Source organism: Geotrypetes seraphini, chromosome 6 (assembly GCF_902459505.1).
Source record: "Geotrypetes seraphini chromosome 6, aGeoSer1.1, whole genome shotgun sequence".
Taxonomy (NCBI): domain Eukaryota; kingdom Metazoa; phylum Chordata; class Amphibia; order Gymnophiona; family Dermophiidae; genus Geotrypetes; species Geotrypetes seraphini.
The window spans coordinates 163,175,918-163,192,439 of record NC_047089.1 but is presented as its reverse complement, the minus strand read 5'-3'; the positions used below and the strand labels follow the sequence as shown (position 1 = coordinate 163,192,439).

The 16,522-nt window shown below is 44.4% G+C and overlaps 1 protein-coding gene across 9 annotated transcripts in view; it reads left to right on the top strand.

The window, feature by feature from the left end:
• Nucleotides 1–16,522, top strand: part of ARHGEF7 (Rho guanine nucleotide exchange factor 7) — a 460,949-nt gene that overhangs the window by 127,385 nt on the left and 317,042 nt on the right. For all 9 annotated transcript variants that reach the window (XR_004539809.1, XR_004539810.1, XM_033948005.1 and 6 more), the window contains exons 7-8: nt 10,617–10,711; nt 10,959–11,054. Coding sequence is in view for 7 of the 9 variants with exons in the window: in XM_033948005.1 (XP_033803896.1) it covers nt 10,617–10,711; nt 10,959–11,054 (191 nt within the window). In the remaining 2 variants the exon portion in view is untranslated. The remainder of the gene's footprint in view (nt 1–10,616; nt 10,712–10,958; nt 11,055–16,522) is intronic.

Below are 16,522 nucleotides of genomic sequence, written 5' to 3'. Positions count from 1 at the left end.
AGGCTGTAGCTTTAACCATTGCGCCGCACACTCATTGTTATGTCCCAGGAGAGAGTGAGGGGCAGTGGTGAGAGGTAGCTCCGCCCACCCCTGACATCAGCGAAGCACTGATCCGGAACTCCTCAAAAGGGGAGGAACCAATGGCGTTCAGCCATTTGGCGCGCATCAAAGGTGAGCATTAAAGGCTCTCGCCTTAGCGAGAGTGCCTTTGTGAAGGGCCTTAAGAAGGGACACATCACTGCAAAGAGGAAGCGCTAAGAAAGACATCCACACAGGTAAGTACCACGAGGGCAACAGGACAGGCAAGCAGTAGATTTACAACACAGTAGTAGCAGAGAGCAACCACAGCGGACACAGAGATCACACAAGCAAAAAGCAAGCAAGAGTAGCAGGTCTCAAATCAGGTGAGGGACCTTACAATAACACCAAGGACACTACAAAAGGAAACAGGGCAAAGCCCTTCAGACAGTAGACCGGCAAGCGGACAGCAATGGAGACAGCAGACAGAAGCAGGATGTTGAGCTACCCAGTTTTCTGCACCGCTTGCCATATGTATGACTACCTCCCCTCTGGGAGGCGGTCTTACGTATGCACTTGATGCAGGGAACTGGAGGGCCTGAAAAAACAAGTTAGACTCCTGGAAGGTAGAATACAGGAAGTAGAAGCACTTCGAACAGTGGAGGAGGAGGACAGAGAGGCAGAAGACTTCAAGACAAAGGAAACTATTGAGGAATAAGTCTGGGAGTTAGAGAAGTTCATCGAGGAGGCGTACAGGGAGGCCGTAGAGAATCACCAGCACCAGTGGAAAGATACATCTACAGTGAAGGAGGACTACCCTGAGGACAACCACATGGAAGAAATCGGTGACATAGCAGCGAGACCTGGAAACAGCAGGGGGGGGGAACCCACAGGAAGACACTGACGTACAGCTGGAGAGATGGACATACACCGAAGACACGGACCTACGGTAGGAGAGACATGAGAAGATAGAGAGAACAGCGATTGTCATGGGGGACTCCATCATCAGACAGGTCAACAGCCACATAGCGGGAGGAAGACAGGATTGGCTGGTGACCTGCCTACCGGGAGCCAAGACAGAAGATATAGTGAGTCGCATCGACAGGATCATCAACAGCGTGGAAGAGGAAGATAAGGCGGTGGTGATCCATGTGGGGACAAACAATGTGAGCAACAGGAACTACAGCAGGGAAGGACTGAAGGACCAGTTCCAGATGCTTGGAAGGAAGCTGAAGACCAGAACGCCGAGGGTAGCGTTCTCAGAGATCGTGCTGGTACCCAGGGCCGATGAGAAGAGGCAGATGGAGCTGCAAGCACTCAACGCGTGGATGAGGCGCTGGTGTGAGGAAGAAGGATTCCACTTTGTGCGCAACTGGACGACGTTTTTGGGGAAGAGCAAGCTATACAAGAAGGATGGACTCCACCTCAGTGGAGATGGAACAAGGCTACTTGCAAGCAACATCAAGCGAAAAATTGAGAAGTTTTTAAACTAGGAAGAAGGGGAAAGCCGACAGTCGACCAAGAGTCGATGGTTCAGGAACCAGTATACCCAGAGGATACCGGGCAGGAAGATTGCAAGGAAGACTCACCGGTCATAGGTAAGACATAGATCCTGACGGATCAAAAGGGACACAAGAGGGGAGGAAAAGCAAGAAAGTAACAGGCCGCAAACTCAAGTGTATGTACATGAAAACGCAAGGTGCCTAAGGAATAAAATGGGGAAATTGGAAACTATGGCACAAAAAGATAATCTTGACATCATCGTCATCATGGAAATATGATGGAACGAGGAAAATGTCTTGGACACACTGTGCTACCGGGATACAAGCTATACCGCAGAGACAGAGTGGGTCAAAAAGGTGGGGGTATTGCCCTATATGTCAAAGAGGGAATTGAGTCCACCGGAGAAACACGCTGGAACCAAACAATAAGGTAGAGTCTCTATAGGCCAAAATTCCGGGAACAAATGTAAGTTCTGGCAAGCAAGAGACTCAATACAAAGACTGTCATGGACATCACTTTCAAAATTGTAAATTCAGTTTGTGGATGATCACTTCAAAGATGGCTTTTCAGTTTTACTTTTGATAAAGGGACAGCAGAAATCATTTGCACACAAATGTAAGGTGGCTAAGTAGGCACTCATTTCTGCAAAGATTTTGTGATTTGCTGAATGAAATAAGAAGTTTTTTGAAGGAGAAGGGAGATGACCAAGCAGAGTTGGAAGATGAGGAATGGTTATGTGATCTGGCATTTTTCGCTGACTTTACAGGCAAACTGAGTGATATGAACCTTGAACTACAAGGTAAAAAACAAATGCATTGGTGAGATGATGAGTACAGTTTCATCCTACAAGAGCAAATTTGAGCTAATGATGACTGACCTTGCAAACAACACTTTTGATCATTTTCTTAATATGCAAGACCATCTGGGACAATATCCAAATTTTGTTTTTCAGAACGAAAAGTATGTGACAGAAATCTGTTCTGTTGTCCAGGAATTTGAAAATAGATTCTGTGACTTCCAAAAAATTGTGGAGTAGTAGTCATACCCATTCAAAGTAGATATGGACATTAAAGAAACTTCAGCTGCTATCATGTAAAAATTACTCATTGAACAAGCCATCTCTTGAAAACAAAATGTTAACCCTTAAAAATGACATTTTTCTCAAGACCTGTGCTGAGCAAGAATCGTTTTGGAAGCTAGTGCCTAGAGACAAATTTTCCAACTTGAGAAGATGTAGTGAATCTGTACACTCTTGTTTCGATTCAACTTATTTGAGTGAATCTGCGTTTTCCTATCTGAAAATGACAATCCAACATGACAGATGAACATCTCTAAGATTCCCTGAGACTGGCCCTCATGCAATATTCACCTAACTTCAAAAAGCTGTTGGATGAAATGCAAGCTCAGACGTCTCACTAATGAGCAAGAGTGAAATATTAAAGATTGTGCAAGATCAGCTTGGATCAATACTCAACCTAAATTTAACACAAATTACTCTAGGTTTAGGGGACACTGGAAGACAGTTGAGCAGATTCTCATTTATCCATGGCATTGCACTCTCTACCCTAATTTAGTACTATCCTTTACCTACAATTCCTGTAGATCCTTTTCTTAGACCAACATCCTCTTAAGACTTTCTTTCAAAACACAAGTGTCTCCTTCATGATTCAGTAGCATTTCTGATACAGAACTCGAGTGCTCGTTATCCAGAGAGCAATGCAACATTGGAATGCTTTCCAATTTGGTACAAGGAAATGGAAAAAGCAATAATTAACAGAAAATTAGTGACTCATTTATCTAATTACATTTGGTTAGATTTATATGTTGTATGGCTATAGCAGTGAGAACCAGAAATCAAATAGGAAAATGTAGAGAAAGGAATAAATCAAGACAAAAGCAAGGAATATTAAAGAAAGTTATTACTCAATAAAACTTTAAGAAAAAAATGTACTTTCCATTTCTCCTCACAGTTCTTACTGGATCTTCGTCTCTCTGTTTTGTTTTTGCTTAATTTACTTAACAACTATTCACATTCAAGTAAATGACAAGGTTCATTAAAAATGGGGATGGGAGGGAATCCTCCAACTTTATTGGGTTAAAATTTAATTTAAAACTAATTTAAAACTTAATTTTCATGGTGGTAGATCACCGGCACTTTTGGGCGGAAAAAGTAGATCTTGACCTGTTCGAAGTTGGACATGCCTGTACTAAAGAGGTGCGGGGAGAGGAGGTATAGGTGTATGTGTAAAGGGGTGAAAGGCTGCAAGAGAAAGAAAAAGAAAAGAGAGGAAGAAAAAGCAAGTAAAGAAAAATGTGACTATCCTGAAAATGCTGGGAAGGTGGGGTATTTGTGTGCAGAAGCTGAAGCTAGAAAGAAGTGTCTGGAAAGAGCAGGCAGAAGGTTTGATCTGAATGATGTGTGTGTATGAATGGGTGGAGGTGTGTGAGGTGTGAAAAGCTGAAGGAGAGAAACAGAGAGAAATGGGGCTAAGCCTGTCCCTCATAGACTTGAGTTTCTGGTATCTTCCAGCATCTTTCTGTCACAATTGGTTTCTGTCTGAAACAATGGCTTTCAAGAACAGGCAGCTAGAGCCATTCTATACCTTAAGGGCTAGATTCACTAAGCAAACCAATCGTGTACCGATTGGTTTGCGAGCCCTTTGCAACCAAATTTTCCTCCTACACTATTCACTAAAGGCAGTAGCGATCCGATCCCGATTCTCCCATGCAAATTAGCAAAACCCCATGCAAAATAGCCAAGCAATTGATTCACTAACAATTGCTTGGCTATTTTGAGTCGGGTTTTACTACTGACGAACCCGACTGCTGCAGACATGTCAGTAACTCAGTTACCGACAGGTCTGCAGGTTTTTTGACAGGCTTGCCTGAATTTTTTTATTCATTTTTTTCCATGGCACAGATATTTTGCCTGTGTTACACATGCAAAATATCTGCCCCAATCAGGGACTTCCCTAGACTCCTCCCTAAGGAAGTCCCTGATTGACTGAGGTGCCCCAGGCCCCTCCAAAGGGAGGAGCCCAAGGCGCCTCAGCCAATCAGGGCCTTAGGCCTCTCCCCATGCATCAGATGATGTGCCGGGGCGGGGCCTAAGGCTGTTATTGGGCGGTTGTGGGCCGGAGTAGGAGGATTTTCCTCCTGCTCCCGAAGAGAAGTCCATCGGCATCTGAGTAGGAGGGTGTAGGCACCCCTTCTGCTCCCGAAGATGGGAGCCTCGAAGGAGCAGGAGGGACTGGGCACCCCTTCTGCTCCAGAAGATGGGAGCCTCGAAGGAACAGGAGTGACCGGGCACCCCTCCTTCTCCCAACTATTTTAAAGGTACAGGGGTGGGTGAGCTGGGCCCGACCGCCTGGGCCGACCAGGGGTAGGCCGGGGAGGTGGGAGGACTAGGAACAGGAGTGACTGAGCAACCCTCCTGCTCCCAACTTTTTTGTGCCGGGGGGAGGGCGAGGGCTGTGCCAGTCGGGGGGTGGGGGGCGCGAAGGGCCATGGGCTGTGCTACATATATGCAGTTTTTTGGTTTTTTTAAAAAAATGCTGATGGCAGGAGGGAGTTGGTATCCCTCCTGCTTTTTTTCTCCCGGGGGAGGGGGGGGGGGTTAGTGGCAGGGCAGGCAGGAGAGATCGGGGCCTGGGGGGGGGTGTCGGCCATATCTCTCTTGCCTGCTCCCTTACTCTCCTGCTCTCTTCCGCCGTTCTCCGCAGTGCAGGCCCGCTTTAAAACCACGAGCTTGCACTGCAGGGAGCGGCGGCAGAGAGCAGGAGAGTAAGGGAGCAGGCAAGAGAGATCTGGGCTGGGCTGAGCCCTGACAGCAGTGACAGGAGGCTGCTTCTCCTGTCACTACTGTCAGGGTGTGCGCATGAGCGGGGATTGCTCTGGCCGTGGGTAGGGGGCGTGTTAACCATCGTCCCCATTTACATGCAGGCCTTTACTGAATTGGTCGGCCGGCATGCAAACAGAAACGGATCGTACACTGTTTGGAGGTTTAGTGAATCATACCCTAATTATTGGACCCTCGTATCTGCTGAAATCTCAGGGCTATGGTGAATACTCCCAGCATTATGCCAAAGGTTCTTTGTTAATTTATTTATTTTAAAAATTTCTATACCGTTTAAACCTAAATGGTTTACATCATTTTACATACATAATTCTGTAAAACAAATAAGATCAGACAAACATAAACAAATAATCCTCAGAAAATCAACTATAAAAATGAGAGCCAAAAAGGCTTATACAAAGAATCATAGGAATATTCTTCAACAAGCAGCAATCATAAAAGATCAGTATCTATAAAAAGGCATTTACAGTTATAGACCGATCTCATTGCTGGGCAAAGATACTAAAATTATGGTGCGGGCATTGGTGGATAGATTAATGGTTCATATGCCAGCACTTATTCATCCAGATCAGGTGGGGTTTATCGGGGGAAGGCAGGTAGCTGATGGGATTTGTAAGGTTTTGAACTTGGTTTGGCAAGCCAGATGCAGTGGGGCAGCATGGGTGGCAGTGGCGGTGGATGCTGAGAAGGCTTTTAACCATGTGGATTGGCGATTTATGGAGGCAGTGCTTAAACATATGGTGCTGGGGTCTTGGTTTGTATCTTGGATCATGTCCTTGTATAATTCGCCGATGGCATGTGTCAAAATCAATAGGGTTTACTCCTCTCCCTTTGAACCCCGGAGATGGACGAGACAGGGCTGCCCATTGTCGCTGCTGCTTTTCGCTTTGGTGATTGAACATTAGCGCAGCAGATTTTGCTGTTGGATAAGATACGAGGGGTGCCTATTCAGGGGTGTGAGCATGAACTGTCTCTTTTTGCTGACGATATCCTGGCAATTGTGGAGGGATCGGAAAGCTCCCTCATGACTTTTCAGGAGTGTATGCAGACTTATGGGGCGCTGTCTGGGTTCAAGGCAAATTTAACTAAAACAAAGATTTTGAATATATCAGTACTGGATTCTGCCATTTCGGGGCTTAAAAAGGCAGTTCCTTTTCGGTGGGTTACGGGACCTATCTGCTATTTGGGTATTCAACTGGGAGTGGATTGGCAGTCGTTATTTGGATAGGTTCCTAGAGGACAAAGGGATTGAGGGTTACAGATAGGAGTAGAGGTAGGTTATAGGGATAGGAGCAAGAGGTAGTTATAGAAATAGTCATGGACCACTGCTCAGGCAATAGGCCTGATGGGCCGCCGTGGGAGCGGACCGCTGGGCAAGATGGACCTCTGGTCTGCCTCAGCGGAGGCAACTTCTTATGTTCTTAATTATGTTCCCTTGGTGGCGGCCCTGCTTAGGGATATGGAGCGGTGGGATAAATAATGTGTGTCGTGGCTGGGGCATATGGAGGTAGTTCGGATGATGATTTTACTTAAATTTTTGTATTTCTTCCAAGTTTTGCCTATTGAAATTCCCAAACAAAGTTTCAGCATTGGCATAGAAGTCTTCTTCGCTTTGTGTGTGGGGTCGGCGCTCCAGGGTAGGGTGGCACAGGTTGCCATGTTTAAATTCAAGGCAGAGGGGGGGTTGGGTATTCCTAATTTGGAGTGTTATTATCATGCGGCACTGCTGCGGGCGGGGGTTGAAAGGCATGCTGTCCCTAGGAAGTTGTGGGTACAGGTTGAACAGGGTATGCTAGAGGGCTATGATGGTGAGCAGGCCCTGGGCTCTTTGATGCGGGGGGACTTGGGAGAAAAAGACTTGCTGTGTCCCCAAGTTCAGGAAAGGGTGCAAAAAAAATAGAACAAAAAACCCAGTGTGGATAACAAATGCAGTGAAAAAGGCGATAAGTGACAAGAAAGCATCATTCAAAAAATGGAAAAAGGACCAAACAAAGGACAACCAAAAGGAGCACAAAAAACACCAAAGAGAGTGTCACCGAGTGGTTAGGAAAGCAAAAAGAGAGTATGAAGAGAGACTGGCGGGGGAAGCAATAAACTTCAAATCATTCTTCAGGCACGTTAAGGGGAAGCAACCAGCAAGGGAGGAAGTGGGACCCTTGGATGAAGGAGACAGAAAGGGAGTGGTAAAAGAGGAAAAAGAGATAGCTGACAAGTTGAATGAGTTCTTCACGTCAGTCTTCACGAGGGAGGACACAACCAACATTCCGGAACCCGAAGAGATCGAAAATGGAGATCAGGATGAAAAGCTGGTCCAACTAGAGGTAAGCCAAGAGGATGTCCTCAGGCAGATAGACAGGCTAAAGAGCGACAAATCGCCAGGACCGGACGGCATTCACCCAAGGGTACTCAAGGAACTAAGGAACGAAATAGCAGAGCCACTTCGACAAATATGCAACCTATCCTTAAAAACTGGAGAGATCCCGGAGGACTGGAAAATAGCAAATGTCACGCCCATCTTCAAGAAGGGTTCAAGGGGTGACCCGGGAAACTACAGGCCAGTGAACTTGACCTCGGTCCCGGGAAAGATGATGGAAGCGCTGATTAAGGACAGCATCTGTGAACACATCGAAAACAATGGACAGCTAAAGTCGAGTCAGCATGGCTTCTGCAAGGGTAGGTCATGCCTCACAAACTTATTGCACTTCTTTGAGGGGGTAAACACCCAGGTGGTTAAAGGGGAATCCATAGACATCATCTACCTTGACTTCCAAAAAGCCTTTGACAAGGTACCACACGAAAGACTGCTTAAGAAGCTATGGAACCACGGGGTGCAAGGGGAGGTCCACTGATGGATCAAAAACTGGCTGGCAGACAGGAGACAGAGGGTTGGAGTAAAGGGCCATTACTCGGACTGGCAATGGGTCACGAGTGGAGTTTCAAAGGGGTGGGTGCTGGGACCGCTCCTGTTCAATATATTTATTAACGACCTGGAGGCGGGAACAAAATATGAGGTCATTAAATTTGCGGATGACACCAAACTATACAGCAGGGTTAAAACCACGGAAGACTGCGAAGACCTACAAAAGGATCTGATGACACTGGAAGAGTGGGCCAAAAAGTGGCAAATGAACTTCAACATAGGGAAATGCAAGGTCATGCATGTAGGGAAAAAACCCCCGATGTTCACTTACAAAATGGGGGGGGGGGGGATCACTGCTAGGGGTAAGTAACCTTGAAAGAGACCTGGGAGTGATGGTAGACACAACACTGAAGGCGTCGGCACAGTGCGCCACAGCCTCAAGGAAAGCAAACAAAATGTTGGGTATCATTAAGAAAGGTATCACGACCAGGACGAAGAAAGGCATCCTGCCACTGTATCGTGCAATGGTGCGCCTGCATCTGGAGTACTCTGTCCAGTACTGGTCGCCGTACCTGAGGAAGGACATGGCAGTGCTTGAGGGAGTCCAGAGAAGAGCAACTAAGCTGATAAAGGGTATGGAGAACCTCTCATATACTGACAGACTGAAAAAGCTAGGGCTATTCTCCCTGGAGAAGCAGAGACTTAGAGGAGACATGATAGAAACCTTCAAAATCCTGAAGGGCATAGAAAAGGTAGACAGGGACAGATTTTTCAAATTATGGGGAACCACTAGTACAAGGGGGCACTCGGAGAAGTTGAAAGGGGACAGGTTTAGGACAAACGCTAGGAAGTTCTTTTTCACCCAGAGGGTGGTAGATACATGGAACGCGCTTCCGGAGGCTGTGATAAGCAGGAGCACGTTACAGAGCTTCAAAGAAGGTTTGGATAGGTTCCTAGAGGACAAAGGGATTGATGGGTACAGATAGAAGTAGAGGTAGGTTATAGGGATAGGAGTAGAGGTAGGTTAAAGAAATAGTCAGGGACCACTGCTCAGGCAATAGGCCTGATGGACTGCTGCGGGAGCGGACCGCTGGGCGAGATGGACCTCTGGTCTGACTCAGCGGAGGCAACTTCTTATTTCTTATAACCAATCCCTTTACTAGGTGATCGTTGTGGGTTTGGAAAGGGGCTGCTCGAAAGCTGCTGGGAAAGGGGAAGGGGGAAATCTGATTTTGAGCCGGGCAGGGAGGGGGATATTCAGGAGGTGGGAGAGGAAACGGCTGCAGTACTTTGGCCAATTCTTGGAGGGGGATTCCATACGAGCCTTTCCGGTGCTTCAGTCTCTCTATCAGTTGGAAGCGGGGTACTTATTTCCTTATTTGCAAGTGAAAAATTATCTCATGCAGGCACGGATGAGGGATCCCGCTTTGTATCTGAGTTTGAACAGTTACTGGGTTACCCTGTGGAGCGTGGTTGTATATCCCGGTTATACAAAATGGTACATGCGGAGTGGGGAGGGAAGCCTTCCTATTTGTTGGCTTGGGAGGAGGACTTGGGAAGGGTGTTTGCAGTGGAAGAATGGAAGCAAATCACATATAAGATCCACCATGTGGCTTTAGCACCGGCGTTAGTGGAAAATGCTCTTAAGTTGCTGGTGTGCTGGTATGTGACTCCAGTTCGATTGAATAAAATGTCTGCTGCTAGTGCTGACACATGCTGGAAGGGATGTGAACAGAGGGGGACCTTCCTTCACATATGGTGGAGTTGTCCTAAATTGAGACCTTATTGGGGGAAGTGTTTGGTTATGTGGGGGAGTTATTGCAGGTTCCCATTACTGAGAGGGCGGACCTGGCCTTATTGGGGATTCAAGAGGGGGAGGTGAGGATACCCAAGATAAATTGGCCAGGCTAGTGTTCACAGCGGCTAGGCTGGTCGTGGCACACTTCTGGAAAAAAAAAGAAAAAGGCATTTACAAATAACTGTGTTTTAAGTAATTTTCTAAAACCACCCTTTTCACAACATTTTCGTAGTTGGCTGACAAGTGAGTTCCTCAGTTTAACCCCTGCACATTTTACTGGTCTCAACATATTTTGGATTAACATTTGTTTTTAATAGAGCTAAGTTTTCAGAATGTAGAGATCTATTTTAGAAGTCATTTAGTAGAATTCTAAGGTATTTTCTGAGACTGGAGGGCCAAGAGCCTTTGATGTATCTGCTCTGACATGGCCAGAGGCCTTTGCAGATACTCTGGTTAGGTCAACTCACATTCTGACAAACAGCATTCAGTAATGTAAGACTGACAGTTATTTTTCCTTTATCTCTTTATTGAAAATGGTTCTTTGAAAGTGATCTGTAGTGCTCGATTCTGTTTTATTGCAGGTGCTAGAGAATATTTTGGAAACGGAAAATGAATACTTTAAGGAGATACAAACCATACTTTCAAATTACTTGCGGCCATTACAAGCAAGTGAAAAGTAAGCATGTTTTACCTTTTGGTGACTTAACCATAACATTTGATTTCTATTAGTTTTTTGAGGGAGGTACGTGAGGGGTGTTAATGTTATCACACAGCACTTCATCTGTTAGGTTTTGAGAATGTTGACATTATCTTCCTTCTGGGTGAGTCTTGTGTATCATTATGTTTAAATGGTTGTAACCATCATTTTAAAGGATCTTTACCAAGGTTTTGGCTTTTTAAAAAATTTGCTTTCCTGGTTGCAGGTTGAACTCCACAAATACTTCATACCTATTAGGAAACTTGGAAGAAATCTGTTCTTTTCAGCAAATGCTTGTACAATCATTAGAAGAATGCACCAAGTAAGTGTTTGTTCAAGTCAAGTTAGTGTTTTGGCTTTTATTAACTGAATTAAGTCCACTGCAAGTAAATACTTCCCAAGCATCATTTCTATTTTATAAATGAATGCAATAACAGGGATTTGTGACTCCAAAAAGGAGGTAAATGCGGATGGGCCTTCTGTACTTGGCTACCTCATAATCACTATTTGATTAAGCGATTAATCAAGAGAAATAATAAACTTGAAACTTGAAACTTATTTCTATTTAAAAGTACCCCTATAGTGTCTGCAAAATATATAACTTCACATTAATGCCTGGATTCTCTAACTGGCACCAAAGTCTGATCACATGAAGCGTCCATGAAAACTATTATTTTATTATTTTAAAATAAAATTCTGCACTGTGTATGAGAGGGGGAAGAGGAGAACTTATTTCAACAGATAGCAATTGTTTTGCGTACTCAGAATGGTCAGTAGAAAAAGGAAGCTGGATACTATCAAGAATGACACGGGAATAAACATCAAGCAATTGAAAGAAGCCGTGGAAAAACAGAGAAGCATTGTGAGGACTGGCCTACACAGTATCCAATGGTTGGACATGACTGAATGGATAGTGAATATAACTAGTAGTTCTCTCTCCTCGCTCTTTTCTCATCTTTCATTATTCCTTGGGATAGAATGTCATCTCCATAGCATGCCTGGTCTCCTCTAGTCCAGTGGATAAAGAAGACTCATATTTGACTGCTTAGCTATGTTTTTAGATTGATATGTCTGATTTGTGGTATTTTATTTTACACATATGTGACTAAGGATTTTAATTGATTGTGTAAGTTATGTATTTGTGTTTGAGGAATAAATATGTTTTGATATATTTATTTAACCTTTGCTCTTCTGTTGTAGTATACTTAATTTGCTTCTGTATTTAGTATGTGTCCTGAGTTTTTGTTTTTATTCTTCTATTCCTTGCAATTTTATGTTACTTAAATAAATGTAGTATTTTAAATAAATAAATCTAAACACAAGTCCAGAGAATGAAACAGGGACAAAGTTTGTCCCCAACCCTGCGGAGTTTGTCCTCATTTACACAAGCCTTGAACTTGGCTATTTTCAAAAATGTAAATTTCTGCTTCCCCCTACCACCAACTCCCACTGTACTTCCCTTTTAATTTTTGTAAACCGTGTTGAGCTCTATATTTATAGAGAAGATGCGGTATATAAGCTTAAAGTTTAGTTTAGTTATATATTTAAATCTTTTTATAAAGTATAAGAAGGGACAATATTCTGTATAACTGTTTATAAATCACAGATAGAGCCTTCCATTTCAATCTGGTTTTGGAACAACCTTCCCAAAGTTTGTTTCCTGTGTTTTTATATCATCTGGGAAAGTAATTGGGTTGTCTTTCAGACAAGGGCGTAGAAGAGAACCTAAACTGTGTAGTGGATGAACAGGAAAATAAGTGACTATTAAATGTTGGAAATGCTCCTTGAGAAGCAAGAAATACAATCTAGAAAATAATTTCTCAAGGAGTAAAATTACCATGGGTTGAAGTGGAGAAGCTGAAGTAAGATGTGGTTGAGTCTTATAGCAAGGATACTGAGGTCCATATCTGATTTGTTATAAGAAAATGCTGAAAGAAATCCTACTTAGCAACAAAAGCATGGGGAGATGGTTTTAGATAAAGAGAAAAGGAGTAGTGCAAGATAGTTTGATAATAGCCATATTTGTCCTGGACAAAACTGGAATATTTATAGGCAGTGGTACCTTTGGGTGTTGTATGTAAAAGGGAAGAGAAGTAGAAGTACAGTGTACTCATTGGTAGTGGTTGCATCACTTTTTTCAACAATGGTTTTATTATGTACTTGATCCTCCAAAATTCAATAATATGCCTGGAGCCTGAGAACAATAAAAACAGATAGTGCATTAAAAGGGACAAGCTGCTCATAGACAGATGACAGGATAGAATTGTGTGCCTGAACAGGAATGACTGTAGATATTTTTAGTAGTTAGCTTTCCAGTGGTAGTTCAAGGGAGTTACATTCAGATACAGTAGGTATTTCCCTGTCCCTAGAGGATTTACAATCTAAGTTTGTCAAGAGATTTGAAGACAGTAGGTTAGAATGAATTTCTGGTAGCTCAGGGAAGGAAGATTATGATTAAAGAATATAACAATACTTTGAGAAAAACAAAAAAGTATGAACAGCATAGGAAAAAAGGAGGAAAGAAGAAGAGCAAAGATGCAGAGAATGCTCCATTTTGGTAGCCTTTCTCTAGGTTGCCCCTGCTCTTTATCCTTTTTGGTGGTATGGTCTCCGAAACTGACCATAATATTTTCAATGATTTTTATAGAGGCATAAGTATTATCCTTTTTCTTCTGGTAATATTGCTCCCTATGTACTCTAGCATTTCTTTGGTTTTAGATATTGCCTAAATGCACTATTTCACAATCTTGAGATCATCGGATATAATCACCCTGAGACTGATCTCTTCTTTGACTCATATTTTAGTGCTTAACCCATTTTCATGTACAGTAGAATCTCAGTTATCCGGCATCTATGGGGCTAGGTAGATACCGGATAACTGTAGTTTCTGATTGATTGAGAGTTACTCTAAAAATAGTTTTGCCTTCTTTCCCATCTCACTCTCTTCCTCTCTCTATCAACCTCCCACCCCCACCTGTAGGTCCAACATTTGTTCTTCTCTTCCCACGCTCTTTTCTGGTCTGGGTCACTTTCTTTCCCCCCCCACTCACATTTATGGGTCCAGCATCCATCCATCTCCCCTTTCCTTGCCCTTCACCCTGCTGGACCCTCCCCTCACACACACTTCTGGTGCACCTACCCCCCCTCCGGTCTGCCCCCTCCTTCCCTCACTTACCCGAAGCAGAAGCCACGTCGGAAGTGATGCATCAGAGGAAAGGCCCTGACAAGGCTGACCACAAACAGCTTGTTTACAGTAGAGAGCTGGACAGTAATGGGGACAACATGAATCCCTCGGAGATCCCTTGGGTTCCCCTTCGGGTCACAGGGATTCCATAGTAACACCCCCTAGGGTCATGGGGATCCCCTGGGAACCCACCTTGTGGTCTAGGGGATCCCGTGGGGTTGGAGGCAGCTTGAGCCGAAGGGCTTGAATATCTTGGTGCGCATGCCTCCTTTTCCTGCCCTCTATGCAGTGTGCAACGCTCCCAGCATGCCACCTGTAGCCAACCCAGAAGTCTTCCCCTGATGTCAGAGCTGACGTTTGAGGGAAGGCTTCACAGCAGCCACATGCAGTGTGCAAGGCCCGCTGCCCTGCGAAGAAGTGTGGCTGGAAGGCAGGAAGGTACAGTCTTGTGGGAGGGGGCAGAAAAGGAGGGAGGGAGCGAACGGGCACATGCATGTTGCACCAAGGAGGAAGCACATTGGGACATGGGAGGGGCCCAAAGTGGGACACAGAAGGAAGGGAGGGAGGAAGTGTGTTTTTGGACACAGAAGGAGGGAGGCATGAACAAGAGAAGATGGAGGAAAGGAGGGAAAGAGATGCTGAGGTGGGGGAGGGAATAGAAAGGGAGAATTGTTAGGCATGAGTGTGTCAGTGAGAGGGAAAAAGAGATGATATACACGGGGAATGAAAAAAAGAGAATTTTTGGTCATAGGGACAGATTAAAAGGGATGCAGGAGGGAGGAATGTTGGACATATTGATGGAGGGAATGGAGGAAGAGATGTGGCATGGTGCTGGAGAGGGGTGATAGAAGGAGAAATGTTGGGCATGGGGCTAGTGGGCGGGGACGAAAGATCCTGCACATGGTCTGGGGCATGAGAGAGGGAGAAATGCTGGACCATGGTAGGAGGACCAATGGACAGCAACAGAAGAATTTGCAGAAGACAGGAAAGCAGAAAAAAGAAACTGGGACCAACTTGATGGAAAAATAAGTCTCCAGACAACAAAGGTAAAAAAAGGAATTTATTGACTAAAATATGTTAACTTTGGGAAATGTATATAGCAGATATACATGTGTTCAAAAGAAAAGGAAATGCATTTCTGGTTTTATTTCTACAGTGCTGAAGTACTTGCTGACCCTTGATGTGGCTGGTGGGGATCTCCAAGCACTGCCAGCAGAGGACCTCCTCCAGAGATGGCCAGAACTCCCCTCCACCAAGCGCAGCAGTCATTGGCAACATCCCTGAGCCACTGAGGTGCCAGCATCTGTGACTCAGGGACACTACTGCTGCCTGCCAAGCTTGGCAAAAGGGACCCCTGGCCACCTGCAGAGGAAATCCTCAGCTGACATTGCTTGGGGGTCCTCATCAGCTGAGTGTTTATATTTTATATTTACATTAGAGGCTCTGGCAGAAACCCGTTTACAAAGTATGTATTCTTCCCAATTAATATTTCCAAATTAATAAAGTGTCTTTGCTTATTTGTAAATTCAGTAGCATAATTAAATGAAATAACTACTTCTGAAGTTTATAGGGATGGGTGGAGATAGATTCAATTCCTTGTGGGGACAGGCTGGGATGGATTTTATTCCAGCGGGGACAGGCTGGGACGGATTTGATGCTACCGGGGATGGGCTTGATTTCTGTCCCTGTGCAGTTCTCTGGTTTATAGTGCTGCCTCTGCTTACTGGCTATAGTAGCTCAAGGACTTGGAGGCCCTTTATTAAAGTACAGAAAAGTGTTGTTGTTTTTAAAAAAATTATTACAAAGTTAGTTGCAATAATAACATGCAGTAACCTCAGAGCCTTTGCTTTAACTTGGGGGCCTTACCACATCGTAAGTGTAGTGATAGATAAGACAGTAAGTGATACTGTACTATCTGTATTGGTGACAGCACATAGTAAGTTACTGTGTGCTAATTGATAGATGTAGTCCAAATCCTTTACCTGCCCATTTCCTATCTCTTTCAAGGATATGCTATGAGATATGAATTATCAGTTGCAAATTGTTATGCCAGTGCAGTAGTTGCTAGTATGGTCATAGAAACATAGAAATATAATGGCAGATAAAGGCCAAATGACCCATCCAGTCTGCCCATCCACAGTAACCATTATCTCTTTCTCTCTCTAAGAGATTCCATGTGCGATAATAGTTAATGTGTACTATGTGACCTATTTTGGACATGTGATGAGGACGAGTTCACTAGAAAAAGAGGTGTTACTTGGAATGGTCAGCGGTAAAAGGAAGCAGGGGAGACCAAAGGCCTGTTGGCTGGATATCATCAAGAATGACATGGAAATGAACATCAAGCAACTGAAAGAAGCCATGGAAAACAGGGAAGCATGGTGAGGACTGGCCTACAGGGTCAGACATGACTGAATGGATAGTAATAGTAGTACCAGACGTACACAGTGCTGTATAGAGTCATGAAGAAGACAGTCCCTGCATTGAGTCTTTTGACTTCGCTACTGTGATTTTGCCATCCATGTCAAGACCTTTGAGCGTTTTAAAATGTGCTGTTGGTGCCAGCGTCCAATTTCCATCACTGACCTGCACAGCTGGTATTTACA